General features: G+C 44.8%; 1 protein-coding gene across 13 annotated transcripts in view; it reads left to right on the forward strand.

Annotated features, from left to right (window-relative positions):
• LOC146772312 (unconventional myosin-IXb-like) overlaps positions 1 to 14,486 on the forward strand; it is a 373,359-nt gene that overhangs the window by 211,630 nt on the left and 147,243 nt on the right. For all 13 annotated transcript variants that reach the window (XM_085638103.1, XM_085638105.1, XM_085638104.1 and 10 more), the window contains 2 exons: positions 1,020 to 1,142; positions 5,325 to 5,474. In XM_085638103.1, the coding sequence (XP_085494229.1) occupies positions 1,020 to 1,142; positions 5,325 to 5,474 (273 nt within the window). The remainder of the gene's footprint in view (positions 1 to 1,019; positions 1,143 to 5,324; positions 5,475 to 14,486) is intronic.

Raw genomic sequence — 14,486 nt, forward strand, 5'->3', positions numbered from 1 at the left:
ACAAGAACTATCCTTCTAAGATTTTCCCAAACCAACAGCAACTGCAATGGTCACAGTAACTGCAAAAGCTATCCTAACAACGCTTCCGTAATGACTGATGAGGGGTTATTGTACTTTTTCTTGACTTACTTCATACAAAATATGGCAACTTTAGGGGCAGACCAAATGTTTTGATTGGACTGTTCGGGGTTATCAATAGTTCATTGCACTCTTCCCAGTGAAAACTGGTTCTGCATAGTGACTTGACACAAGAGTTCACAATTTGTAATGGTTCTTCGGATTCCCATGTGGGGACCAGGAAAATTTACCTTTTCAAGGCAAAAGGGTCCTATTGACAGGTCCATTCTTTGTCTCTTCCTTGGTTCTCATACATTCATCTACTGGCTTGCGGTCAAGTCCCCAACACATCGACCTTGGCAGGGAACACGATGTCAGGAGTTAATTTCACCTTGTGATCTCCAGAGCCATCTGGGCATGCACAGAAATCATTGTGCGCACATGGTGGCATCTGCTTCAGAGAACGCCATCTTGAGTACTGCGGCCTAGTAGGCCCGAATGTTAACTAAGCAAAAATAGACATAACGGCAATTAATATGTAGAAATAAAGGTTCTAATGTTCAAACCCACACTAATCCCAATATATATTAGTATCTTCCTAGCTGCAGCAACATTTAAAGCGATAATACTTACCATACGATAACTTTAAGCCACAATACAATCACGAAGCAATATAAACCATGTAATTTTACTATTTCAACACAGTCTAAGGTTACTTTGCGTACCATTGTTAATTATTTAATTTTGCCATGCAATTAGCAATTTAGTCCCACATGTATTTGTTTATCAAGGTGCAAATGTTGATTAGTACCACTTCCACTTCAAACATTTTATGTAAATTAATTTTATAATGATTACGTAATTAATTTCATGCAAATTAGAGGAGGTATACAAAATCTTGTTTTACCTGCTCCATCACTGGCAAGTGTTCTAATTCCACCTTTGTGTCTTGTCTTCCGCAGGATTTCATGGACCAGTTCAAAGTGTTGTTGCCAAAAAATGCCAAACCAGGAAAGGACGCAATATCAGCGTTGCTATTTAAAATGGGGATGGACCGATATAACCACCAAATAGGGAAGAGCAAGGTTGGTTTTTGCAAAGATGTATCGAAGTCTTCACTTATTCGGGCGAATAGCACACAAAATAATGTTCCGTGCTGCATGTTCAAGTAATCAAATCTGCTTGGGTTTGATTTTCATAAGTGAACCACACGTACAGGACGAGTGGAGGGTGAAGGAGTTATTTCTCACTGAGCATTTTGTGGTAGGAAATATGGACTTAATAACCCAATTCCCTGAGAAGCCTTCCCGTTCCAGAAAATATAGATTTAGGAAAATTCTTGCTGATTGTCATACTATTGGTTGACTTGTATAATAGACTCGACTTTTATATCGTTAATACAATTTTATCAAATAAATTGCGTTTGCATCAGCAGATCTTCATCAAAGTTTTCTAAAACAAAATGTGTTTGGGCCAGGCTGTACAAGTTAAATTAAATTGGTACTTTTTTTCATTACACGCATTCAGGCTTTCTTGTATGTTAAAGCACCAGTCCTTCACTTTCGGGAGGAGGCAGGGTTTTGACGTTGGTCCAGTAAGGCTGAATCCAAGCATACCTGTATGAGGTTCACTCCTATTTATGTTATATAATTTTTCTTTGGTGGACATTTAAAAAATCTGTCAAAGTCTATCCTGGGCCTAGTTTTTGTGGTCCTTTTTTACTACATTCTTTTTCTGTATCTATAGTTGAGTTTTCCTTTAGTCCCCAGAAAGGATATGGCCAGTGTAAGCTATTATAACCTACATGTTGGCCTAGATACAGACACGGTCATAGCAGTTAGATTTCATGGTTGCTAGTACTCTTCGAGCTTTGAATAAAGTCTGCTTGCCTTGGCTTAATCAGCTGTGGTGTGGCTGGCGGTCTGCTATGTGTGGATCAAAACTTTAGAATGAGCTGCCCAACAAACTGAAAATGGAGAATTCTCTACTTGGGGTCCTCTTATAGCAAAAGACACTAGTATTTATTTTTCTAATCCGATACAGGCGTCGGGTGCAATAGCCCATTAACCTAATCACCTTGTATTTGGGATTATTCATCACAGATGGACTGGCAAGGTGGATGGAGGTGGCTGTGCCTCTGCCACTGGGAATGTGTAAAAATAGGCATAATGGCAGTAGTCTCGTTTGATGTGGGCTTTCACCAGTGATGAGTCTCATCCTCAGCATACATATTAGAAGCCCAGTTGGCACTTAGGGGCAGAAAACCAGTCAGGGATCATCAGTAGCAAAATCACCCTTCTTTGAAACTTTTTAGAAGACAGCCCAGAGCAGAAAAGGTCAAATAACCATTTAAGTCCAGCACCTGGCCAGTGGGGAGAATTACTTTAATTTTGCATTTGGTCACTAACATCTTGTGACTGATCACACTTAAGCTCCTCACAATACAGACCTGCATGTTAAAAGCCACAACCTACTGTTCACAAGTCCCAGACTTCCAGCAATTAAAACACTCCACCACATCTTGTGCTATCCTTTCCCACCTCTGTCTCACATCCCATGAATTTCAACCTCTTTTAAGACATTTAAAAATAAGAACCTACCTCTTTGTCCAACAACATGCCATCCTAATCTCCATCAAGTCCTTCAAACACACACCTCTTCTACCTCAGTGCTTTGAAACAGAATGCCGATCCTCCCACAAACAAAATGAAGACCTCCCGCCTTCACATTCAGACGCCCTGAACATTAGTTCATACATATGAGAGCCAAAACAAATCCCAGGCAGCAGGCTCAACCTAACCGGTGCCTCTGTGCCCTCATTCGACTGCCACACTCCCCTACACCCTGAAAGCAGATTTCAGATCCACTGCTTAGTTCCTCTTTGGATGGAGACAGTCTTTCTTGAATATATGCTAGAGAATCACGCTCTACTCTGCTGCACACCTCAGCAAGGGATTAAAGAAACACTGCCACATTTCAGGCACCCAGGACACATATGCAGTGGCTAACACATGATACCTTGATTATTTGCAAAACTTGCTGTATATGGTAGAAAACTGTAACTCTCAGCGCTTCCACATTTAATTGTCCGAAACACTTAAAAATCAATTGGGTCAACGCAAAATAATAACAAAGTAACATATAATTTCATTGGCTGTGACAGTTGAACAGTCCCACCCTCCTCGTATACGGTGAAGGATTGGACACTCCTCTGTTGAGGGGTAATTAATCTGTTCCTAAATAGTAGCATCGCACTCCCATAACCACCTCTGTGACCCACTGATTTCCTTTAAAAAAACACAACCCTGCATGGCTATGTACGTTATCTTGAATCATCTCTCTGCATCCTACCAGCATTTGGTGCCTCTTTGTTCAGCGCTCCAGTGTTCTTCCGCTAGATCTGTGCTTTATAAGCAAATTGTTATGACCTGAAATAGACAAACTGCCCAGGAATTGACCCTCCCTCGGAAATAACAATGAGGCTAATTCCAGTGTGGAGCATGAGAATGTTGAGAAACCAAGGTGCTGATTTCCAAACCATCTTCAACGCACAAATGCCAAGAATTGATGGTACATTCTTGGTAACAATAGAGACCAAGTAAGGTCTCCAGATTTTTCAAAATGTATAGAAACTGATTATGTATTTGCTAGAGCTCTTCCTCTGACACAACATTTTATTTATGTTTGTCGATCTAAAGAGTCTGTTCTGCTTTTTTCCTTTTAAATTTGGTTTTGTTCGAATGGGGGAGGTGGCGAAGAATACTAAAGTTTGTTGTGTGGGGTAGTTGAGATCGAAGGCAATAGGCAAGGAAGAGTGATAGTTCACTGGGTCCTATTTATATTCATTCATACATGCACAGTCCCCACACCACCACTCTCCCCTATACCCAAATAGAACATAGAGATACAACAAACATTGGCCAAGCCATAAGCTGTCGCCTGTTACATCAGGGTGCAGACCTGTTGGCTTTGCCAGTGTATTTGTTCCCCCAGATGGCCTTAGTGCCAATGTTGGAAAGTTTTTTCTTGAAGCCCATAAAAAAGCATTGCAAGTTGGCCTCTGCACAAGAATGCATGCATATGCACGGGCAGCCTTCTTGGAATGTTTAGATCTATTCCAAGATGGCCATACCTGATGAACAGAGTGGAGGCACGAAATCAGGTTGGAAGTTTAAACGAGAGAAAGAAAGAGGAAGAGAAAATAGTAGAAACGAAGGCAGCTGAATTGTGGGCAAGGGACAGGCTCAAAGCCCATTCTAAGTCTATACTGGATACCATAGTTCTGTAGGCAAAAGTTAAAAATTATAATTTGGTTTTTGTGAGGTGCGTTATGCTGCTTTTTTGCTGTTTCCTTGTGTAGAGCTTATGCGGTTCCAAGATGAGTGCTTTGAATTACAAGTGTTGTCATTGCCCAATTTATCAAACTTTGAATGAACCAAGACAGAGTTTGCTCTGTCTGAACTCATAACCTGTATGTTGCTCCAGGTAGCTGTGTCCAGTACTTACCCTCTGAGTCATCTGGTCAGCTTTGTACCTCACTGTGACTGGCAGAAAGCGGTTGTGGAAGAGGCTGCACGGAACATCACAGATAAATTCAAAATGGAGTATAGAGTCATTGGCCTCTGTAATGTGGAAATTATTTTTAAGGGCCACATGTTTACTCCACCAGTATTGGGTATCTCATTTCCATGTCCTAGTTATGATAATAGGACCCTGCTTGAAGTCCATACTATTGGCTTAGTTTTTGTCCAGAAACATTGTATACTGCCCACATGTTTGAGAAAATAGTCCTGGGTAGCCATAAGTACACCAAGAATCCCTGCTCTGAACAGGGTGTTTTGATAAATTCATTGCAGAATGCAGTGTGGACACTGTTCATTAGACAGAAATAACCTGTACTTTTGTGCACTGGTAATTTAAAAAGAGGCAGTGTGGAGTAAGAGAAACTAGATAACATCAGTATGCCAATGGAAACCTATACAGATAGACAGCATTTTGATTTTCACATTCCGTTTTTCCAAGTCCTGTTACAGACATTATTGTCTTGGGGCAAAGTAATGCACATTCTGTGGTTGTTATCTGTAAGGCAATGCTGTCAGCCACCCCTCTGATTCCACTGAATGAAGTCTCTGCTGGGGGAATCCGAAGTCTTTAGGTTTAAACATAAGAAATGACTGTGTTAAATACCATTGCATAGCCATAATAGGTACAGCATTTGCTTCAGTAATTGTTGATGGTTTGTGGTGTGTATGTTTATCCTTCTTAAGGTATTCATGAAGGAGCCAGAGCGTCAGAAACTGCAAGACACACTACACAAGGAAGTGATCCGGAAAATCATCCTCCTGCAGAGCTGGTTCCGTATGGTTGTGGAGAGAAGACATTATCTGAGGCTGAGGCAAGCTGCCATCACTATTCAAGTAAGTGCCTTCTTATATAGTTTCCCCCCCACAACATTAAAAAAAAAAAGTATTCTGTCAGGATATTGACACTGACTGTTTATTTTCTGCTCTCTTCAAACCGTTTCACTTCTGTACCGGAAGTTGTATCTGTGGTTTTGTGCCTGTATGACATAGATTGGAGTAGAATGCTCCCATTTTAACAGAAAATATCAGTAACCTAATGTTTGTGACATGTGTAGCTGTAGATATACATGCTGTGCTAACCTTGTCGCCATCTCACAGCACACTGTTTATAAACTTTTCATAATTAAATACTCCCTCTCAAAATCATCCCCTGTTCAAGTGCTGTGAAGTGACACTGGGACACAAGACCTCTCACTTAACCAGCTTTGTTTCATTCATAGATTCACACGCTTGAATCATTAGTCTTGGAATCCCCTGCAATTCTGAATGGTAAACAGTGTTAAAATGCCATAAGCCCAACAACACTGTTGGCGTGGAAGCACATCCCCCTCATCTGACACTACCCAAACTACAGCCATTGCCATGGAAGTGCTGAGCTCTCTACTGTCCTTGGAGGCCACCCTTGCTCAGATATCTACTGCAGTTCCTGTGTTAAGCCTTTTTTTTGGGTACAGCTTAACACCTACTTCGCCTTCCCTGGACTTATGTGAGCCTTAAATTCAGCTTTGACAAACGTGTGAGTTGTATTTAGAAGATTTTGTGGACTTCTCTCCACATTTCTGGCCCAAGGGATTTTTCCAGGTAGCAAATGCCTCTATGACCGAGACGGAGAGCGAAAAGCGGTTGTCTACTTAAGAAAATGAAATTGCCCCCTTCCAAAGGGGGTGCCTCCTCTTCGAGGGATCATTGAGATCCTCCAAGCACTTACACTGCTCCTGTGCTATAAAGGAAGCATGTGAAGCTTCCTCAACTGTACATTACCTCTGTAGCACCCCCTGCCACTTTCTCAAAAGACTAGGCCTTCCTTATAGGAAGCATCAAAAAAGGCGAGGAACATCTGCACAAAAATGGCATGAAATTCCAGGTCCTTGTACGTCATGTTGGAGATCCCACACACATTGTCAACAAAAACCTTGCTGCCATCAATGAAGTTTCCATTGCCGATGACCACCTCATCAGCAAAGTCCTCTGGCAGCGTACCATTGTTGACATTTAAGAAGATCCCATCAATGGTCAGATCCTCGTCAACCACTCTCCGCCGCTGAAAACAACTACTTTGTTGGTGACCTCCTTGATAATTACCCCATTGAAGATGGCAATGCTTCTTCCAGCTTTAGCACATTTGCCCTCGAAGGTTTCCCTGCTGGTTACGTCTATATTTGGTTCTGAGCTACATAGTGACTTAAGGGACCAAGAACATGCGTCTGACACTATGTATAGACCTGCAAAGCTAGATATGCACTATGTCCCTGGATCCGAAAAAGGGGCATATGAGGAAGAAGAGTACCTAGAGGACTATGAGACCTGCAAACCCTAGACATTCACCTCAGAAACTTGTCCAGTGAGCTGTTTCAGTGAACGTCTGTAATGCAACTTCTGGTTGACTTTGTGTCAGTGCTGCAGCCAATGGTAGAGACTTTCCAAATGCTAAGCCCTCAGCAACCACAGCCCTGTCCTCCCTTTGTGCCACGGCCTGGGCCACCCATGCCGTCACCTCCACCACGTCTTCCATCACTGCCCCGGCCTCCTCCACTGCAGCTGCAACTGTAGGCAGTTGCTTCGCTGCCTCCACCATGCCTCCAACACGAGCTCAGTGTCCGGCCCACTGATGCCTGGAGACATGGGGGCACAGGATACAACAAACTTCTATCAGAATTAGGACCTAGCAGAGGAGGAAGTCACATTTGTGGATAATGTCTGGAAAGTGAATGGTGAACAACAAGCTATAGAATGGAAGAGTGCACTCTGCATCAGGAAGACGACAAGACGCCTTCACAATCAGACTCTCGACTTGATGTTATCGCCTGTTTTCATGCCTTATTAGAGTGATTGGCCAAAACGTTTGACCTTCCAATGTCAATTGTGGAGCAGCATTGCTGCTATGATTTTAAAGAGCAGCATTACGTTACTGGATTTTGTTTGGAAAGAAGGGCTCAATCTTATGCATATTCCAGCTGCGGTAGAGTCGCGCCTATGAGAAAAAATACAGCCTGCCAGAGTTTGCACAGACATGTCTTACTGGACATCCCAAACCACATTCCATTATTCTGGCAGCAGCTCAGGGACCACCAAAAAACTCATTACTCTGGCATCTGCTCCTCCTGATAGAGATGAAAGACATATAGATAATCTTGGCTGAAGAGTCTGTTTGATGGCAGCAACTTCAAAGTGACATCCTAGGCTGTTATGACCGTCAAGTGAGGCACAGCATTTCTCTCCGTGTCAGCCTCATACTCTAGGACAGGAGAGAAAAAGGGTAATAGCCTTTCGTAAAAAAAGCGGCTAATGCATCAAGTGCCATTATTGATGCAGCAATGGATGTGTCAAATGCTAGTTTCCTTCGGCTTGCAGGAGCAGCAGTCTGCGGAGACAAGATTGTCTTACATCCACTGCCTTCTGTGCAGAGATACATGCCAAGACACTGGACTTGCCTTTCTGCGGCCATACTTTGTTCAGCAAACATGTTGATAATGTGTTGCAGGACATCAAAACAGGCACTTTCCCTACATGCTCTTTGAGACTTATATTACAGGCATACACCTTCTTCTTTCTTTCATGAATGTAGGCGTTCCCAAGCTTACAGAGGAGGTTTCATTCTGTACAGAGGCTAGGGATGACCATCATACCCATCTAGACAAACCAGATATGATCACTCCTCTAGTAGAGACGAACGCTAAAAGCCATCAGGAAAAAGGAAGCTGGTTGCTCAGTCACACTCTAAGAATAACCAAAAATGAGTCTGGCTTCTCCAAAGTACCATCCCACACTCCCTTTAACTCGTCATGGAGGAAGATAACCATGGATCGCTGGGTGCTCTAAATAGTACATTCTGGCCACTGGAATTGGTACTAAAGCCGCTCAACCATCCAACCACCCACCCACCCACTCAGGAAGGAGCACCATCTACACGTGTGAGACGGAAATTATTCTTCTCCTCCTGAAGTAGAAGAGCAGTAGAAAAAGTGTTGAAATCCGAAAGGAGTCGACGTTTTTATTGCAGGTTTTTCCTGGTCAAGAAAAAATAGGGAATTGGAAAGCAATAGTGATCCTTTAAAAGTTAAAATATTTCCTGAAGAAACAGTCTTTTTAAATGGTTACCCTACAGGAAGTTCTTCTGATGCTCCTGAAAGGAGAGTACCTTACCTCTCTGGATCTTTAGGACGCATGCTTCTGCGTCTCAATATATCGTTCTTACTCCAGATGCCCATCTGCAGATGAGACCATTGGTACAGTGGCTAGAAGACCTGTAGTGCAAGCTCTCTGACAGTTGGTCTTCAGTTTAGCTCTCTCTCTCTCTCTCTCTCTCACAATGCAGTTGACACCCTTCCTTGGTGGTGCCGATCAATCAGTCTCCTAAAAAGTGTTTCCTTTCATTGGAGACCTTGTCTCAGACCATCATGAACTTACATGGATGGTCTCCAGATCCAAGGGGTGCGGTCAACAAAGAGAAAACTTACCACATCAACCTGCGAGAGTTGAGGGTATTGCCTCTAGTTCTCAGAACATCCTAACTGAGCCTCAGAATGTCTTTCATGCTTGTTTCAAAAGACAATACAAAAACAATGCATTAAAAAGCAGGAAGGCACAAGATCCGGAGCTCTATCTCTAAAACCCAAACAACTTGGAGATGGCCGATTGCAAGGAGCCTGAGCCTGAGCAGGACAGTAGTGCACCTACCTGGAGTTCAGAATGCCTAGGCAGATTCTCTTAGAGTAATTCATTAGAACCACTATTGGGTACCAAACAATTAGGTTTTGCAAGACATCTTTGGAAATAGGGTTTTCCAGATGTTGACTTAGTCACAAGTGCAGACACCAATAAATGCCCAAATTACTCATTCATTCTTTCAAAAAGCTTTATTCTCCAGTAATGGGATGTCTTTCATAGATTCACATGCTTGAATATTCCCCGTCGTCGAAGTGGGAGTCCCACGGTGTGAGAAGTTGGCCTGCCATAAGCTGGTCACTAGTTATAGTGGCCACCTTGCACCAGTCCAATTCGACCCTTATGGTAGATAGGTTTAAGACAACCTTTTAAAGAAAGCTATCCTAGTGGCAGCTGTGGAGAGCAGCCTTCAGGCTAAGTCTCTGAGGAATGTAAAGCAGCTTGTTTTACCTTATAATCTCTTGAATTACCAAATGAAAGGACACCACACAGGTATATATATCAAATATATATGTATTTATTGCTAGACACACTCTACTAATCTTTTTATGAGATTAGAAGCCAGGTACACATTCAAATGTCAACAGTTCTCAATAAATTAAGCACAAATATGGCTGGAGCCCTAGGGGCGTACCAGACCATATACTAAAAAAATGGGTTAACAAAGTTCACTTGCAAAATGACAAAGCCTAGGGCCTTGGGAATCGCTGGGGCTTCACTACTGCAGTGTTAGCAGGTAAGTAACAAGCCCAAGGGAGACGCGTGCAGTGTCTAAACACAGCCGTGGGTTTCCTATTGGTTTCAATGGAGCAAGTCGCGGTTTGTATTTTAAAGTTTTATGGCAGTTCGAGGAAGTCAACAAGCAAGCCACTTACAAGGTAAGTACTTCGAGGGCCATCACACACTTGGGCACCGGAGTGCACGAGTTACCTCACCCAGGGAAGCCGGGTGCAAAGGTGTCTTTTGGTGTCGGGTCGAGATGCTGTTTTCAATGGAGACCAATGAAGACTTGCTGCTTGTGACGACTGGAGAGGTGTCCACTGGAATCCGAAGGTGGATTGAAGATGAAGAGGACCTGAAAATTGAAGAGACAGTGTTCAAGGTCACTTGCCAGTGACCGGGGGCCAGCAAGATGGATGACCACAGAAGTCTCGTTGATTCAGGTCGTCGATGGTGTTTAGACTCTTCGCTCACAAGGTCCAGGAGGGATCGACGATGACCAGCAGCTGGATTCAGAGTGTCCCACGACGTCTGCAGCTGATGACGGTGTCGGCGACCGGATTGGAGCCAACAAGACTTGGCAACTGCAAGTCTTGTGTAGACTGAAGATAGTGGATGATGCAGACCAGCAAGGTCTGATGGACTCACCCAGCAAGGGTAAGTGAGGGCAGGCCTGGAGCAACCAGGAGAGCCCTTTAAGTCGATGAGAAAGTCTTCGGGGGACTCACTAGCCAACGGGCAAGTGACCAGGAAGACGCCGCCTCAGGAAATGCTTTACAGGAGCCCACAGTCACTCGGGACAAGGTAGGCAGCTGATTTTTGGTGCAAGACCTGCTGGGGGCTTGGACCACAAATGGTCCAATGCACAAGTTCATGGAACGTTGTTTAGGGTTTGCACTTGACAATAGTGCACGGTCCCCGGGTATTGCTGTTCCTCGTCACTCGTGGGATCCACTCGCCACAGCTTCGCTGGGGACTCACAGGGGCCGTCGAGAAGTCAGGAAATCCACTTCCGGGGCAGCAGGGACTTCGAACTCCGGCGGGAGCGGGAAAGTTTGCAACAGTTGATTCAAGTTACTGGTGCCTGCCAAGCAGGGGAGTCACTCCTTGACTCCAAGGGAGATTCTTCTGTCTTCCAAAGGTAGTGGAACGTCGAAGGGCCAGGATTTTTCTTTGTAGAGCGTCGTCCAGGGTTATCTGAATCTCATTGGCAATGCTTGGTATCTTATAGTGAAGATAGGGGAGGGACTAGCTCTATGACCACTCCTCTATGAGGATCAGGGTAGTGGGTGGTTACACCCACTTCCCTTTGTCCAGTTTCGCGCCAGAGCAGGGGCAGGTAGCCCCTGAACCGGTTTGAGCTGGCATATGCACAGAGAAGCCTACTGCTCCCCCAGTGCAGGACTTCAAAGCACTCTAAGAGTGCACCCACCCAGCTCCAATACACTAAATCCTGTCTGGAAGGTGGTGACACCTCCCTGTGACAGGATGCCTTTTGTTGGGCTTCCTCCACTGCGATTTTCGGTCAGCAGCAGGAGGGCAGCCCAGTGTCTGTGCTGGTGGCATCCATTTTGTGATGCCAGCGCTCTTTTAGATTTCTACCGTTTAGTACAGTGGCTACATGTCATTCCCTCTAGAAGGGTGGGATCATACTCCCACACCAGTTACTGGTGTGGGGGTATGATTCCAAGTTGTTTGACACCAAACACTACATGTTTTGATGCAGTCATTCCAAAGTTAGCATTTACCGCGAGGTTATAATGCACTTAAGAGTATATGGTTTAACCGCATCCACAAACAGCAGCAGAGAATAGACTCTGCCAGCTGTAGAGGGGTCCTGTTCATGCAGAAGCACACCCTCACATAGTAAACCAAGCACCCTGCCCTCAGGATTGATAGGGCCTGCAATAGGGGTGGCTGTTTATATATGTGTGTGTATGGTGAGATATAGGAACCTATACCTCAGTGAGGAGTGCTAACACTACCTCACACAGGCTGCAGTAGCAGGCCTGTGGTGTCAAGATTGAGAATGCTTCCCAGGGATGGCATAATACATGCTGCAGCCCCTGGTAGGCCTGTGAAGTACCAATGCCCTAGATACCCAAGGTACCATATACTAGGGGCTCATACGGTACCACACTATCCAATCACTAGTGCATCTAGTATGCACACCACTCATTTAAGGGAGTAAGCAGATAGGCCAGGGAAAAAGTGAGGGCAACCATATAGTCAGATTCCACCTTCCTACACACGGTACATAAAAAAACAATAAGCCTCATCTATATATATATAAATATATATGAATAAAATGCATATATAAATAAACATTATATATTTTAAAATAACATACAAAGTCAAAAGTACCATAGGATAACATTGACACATAGGAATGCATTGAAAAAGAAATCACTTTACTGACATATCCATGTCATTTTTATTGCCAAAACTCCAGCCAATCGGGCGCAAACACCCTCTAGAACCTTCTCCTCAGAAGCTCAGGCCCTAAGATTTTCTACCGCACGTCGTGTGAAGGGAGTCTCCCTGAGCTCTGCTCAGTTTTTCTCTGGTTTTGGATATCTTCAGTTTTTCCTGATGTCTTCAAGTAAGAAGTCTCTTTTCCGTCCTTGCGCTTCTTGTGGGAAGTTGAGGCTCTTTTCAGAGGACCCTCACGAGAAGTGTATATACTGCCTCTATCCAGACCATGAGGTAGTAAACTGCAAAATTTGTAGGACTTTTTCTCAGAAGACTCTAAAGGATAGAGAGGGCCGCCTCCTTCTGTGGCTACAAAAGTTGAAAGTCACAGATAATCCTCTCTCTGACGCCGGAAGTGTGGCTTCTGGACGCACTGGAGCCTCCTCTAAGCGTAGCAGTGTGCATGACTTGCCATCCCCCTTTCTTAAAAAGAGGAAGCTTCACCTTCTGGAGGTTGCTAAAGTGCCACTACACTCTGCTGCTACGCCCACGCCCCCGAGATCTCACTCTCAGGCGTCTCTGGCTCTCCCAGCGCATGTTTCCTCTCATAAACGTGCCAGACCGTTGACGGGCTCGTCGACGAAATCTGCTGCTTCTAGTACTTCGTGGATTCCATTACAGTGCCACCAGCAACTCAACCACCGCCACAACTGTTTCTCTCTGGCAATGAGGATGATTCTGCCTCGGATGAATAAATACATAACACATTCCGGGCTGCTCGCAGTTCATCGGAACTTTTCATAAAGTGTCAAGATTACGACGATGAGGACCAGGTGGACCTATATTATCAGGAGGAAGAGGAGGAACCTCCTGCGCAGATTCCGATGGCACAGTTGCCATTATCCCTCATCTCTAATCTCCAATTTATGCTGGAGGATTACAACTGCCGTTTCCCACCTTCTTCCCACGGCTCTCCACGAGAAGCGCCTCCGAACACTCCAGCTCCGCCTCTGCCGGCGGCGAAACCAACACCATCCGTCTCTTTACTAGTACCTCCTACAGAGGGTGACGCTGACGTCCTTCCGGTTAGAGACGACGGTGAACTCCTGGGTGATGATGATACTATGGCTGATTGGGACGATTACCAGATAAATTCGCCGTCTCCGCCTCCAGGGTCTCCGGTGAATTCTCCTCCTGTTGATATCACAGGTTTCCATCAATTGATGGAAAGGGCGGCACAGCGTTTTCATCTCCCAATGGTAGTGAGAGAGGAGGATTGCTTTTTACATAATTTTAAAACTTAGCCGCAGAAGCAAGTTCGGGCCGTGCCCATGGTTGATTTCATCTGGAACAAGGGTATGCAATTGATGAAAACACCAAATTCAATTCCTGCAGTTCTCCCGCGTTGGAGAAGAAATATAAGGCTCCAGACTCCTCTCCTGCTTGCCTGGTATCCCAGCCTAAGCCGGATTCTGTGATAACCCAGGCGGCACAACGTCGCTGAAGGAATCAGTCTTCTCCGCTTACCTCTCCACCTGACCGTGATGGGAGTCGCTTGGATGCCATTGGAAAAAAAAATTCAACCATGGCCTCTACAACTGTCAGAGCAGCGAATTCCCTAGCCATCTTAGGTCGCTACGACTGCCAAATGTGGACAGGCATGGCTGCTTTCATAAACCTCATCCCAAAGCCCTCTAGAGCGGACGCTCTAAAGATTCTTCAGGAGGGAGAAAGAGCATCTTTGGAGATCACCGATTGCTCTGTGGATATTGCCTCAACTGGTTTTCGCCAGCTAGCTGGGGCAGCTGTTCTAAGGAGGCAGGGTTGGCTTCGCTCTGCTTCTTTTCGCCAGGAAGTACAGGCGAAAATCCTTGACATGCCCTTTGATGGGGAGTCGCTGTTTGGCCAGCACGTGGATGAGGCGCTCCAAACAATAAAAAAGGACACAGAAACAGCTCGTTCCCTTGGCACGCTGCAGTTTAAAAGACAGCCTTTTCGGGGTGCTCGCGGACGCAGCACCAACTCCTCCTTTCGTGGCGGATCAACACA

The sequence above is a fragment of the Triturus cristatus genome, chromosome 12 (genome assembly GCF_964204655.1).
Source record: "Triturus cristatus chromosome 12, aTriCri1.1, whole genome shotgun sequence".
NCBI classification, from domain to species: domain Eukaryota; kingdom Metazoa; phylum Chordata; class Amphibia; order Caudata; family Salamandridae; genus Triturus; species Triturus cristatus.